Raw genomic sequence first — 454 nt, 5'->3', positions numbered from 1 at the left:
CGTGAGTCCATCTCCCCACCCTGCCCCTCCTCCCCTCTCCCACCCCCACCAGCCCTCGGGTGAAGGTGGTTCGAAGCCCCTCCATCCTGTGGGGTTCCCCCGGTGCTCCCTGGCTCTCACTGCCTGCCGTCCCTCACCCCACAGGTGATGCTTCGCAGCAGCCAGCCGCTGATGGGCCCCAACCGAAAGCGTTGCCGCGAGGACGAGATGCTGCTGGGGACGGTCCTGGATGAGGAGGACCGGGGGTTTATCATCGACACGCGGTCAGCCCAGGCGGCGAAGCAGGCTCGGATGACGGGGGGAGGCACAGAGCCCAAATCCTCCTACCCGCAGTGGAAGAGGCTGCACCGGCCCCTGGAGAGGTGAGGGGCTGTGCTGAGGCCCGGCGCTGTCATGACATGGGTGACCACACTGCCCTGCCGATGGCGCGGGGGCGCCCGGCCCCCCCCCCCCC

At 69.6% G+C, this 454-nt stretch overlaps 1 protein-coding gene across 1 annotated transcript in view; it reads left to right on the top strand.

The window, feature by feature from the left end:
• Positions 1-454, top strand: part of LOC104286000 (myotubularin-related protein 9-like) — a 3,433-nt gene that overhangs the window by 1,615 nt on the left and 1,364 nt on the right. The window contains exon 4 of the mRNA XM_009884533.1: positions 145-362. Coding sequence (XP_009882835.1) covers positions 145-362 — 218 coding nt within the window. The remainder of the gene's footprint in view (positions 1-144; positions 363-454) is intronic.

Source organism: Charadrius vociferus, unplaced genomic scaffold (assembly GCF_000708025.1).
Source record: "Charadrius vociferus isolate BGI_N301 unplaced genomic scaffold, ASM70802v2 scaffold1485, whole genome shotgun sequence".
Taxonomy (NCBI): Eukaryota; Metazoa; Chordata; class Aves; order Charadriiformes; family Charadriidae; genus Charadrius; species Charadrius vociferus.
This window is presented reverse-complemented; position numbering and strand designations above follow the sequence as displayed.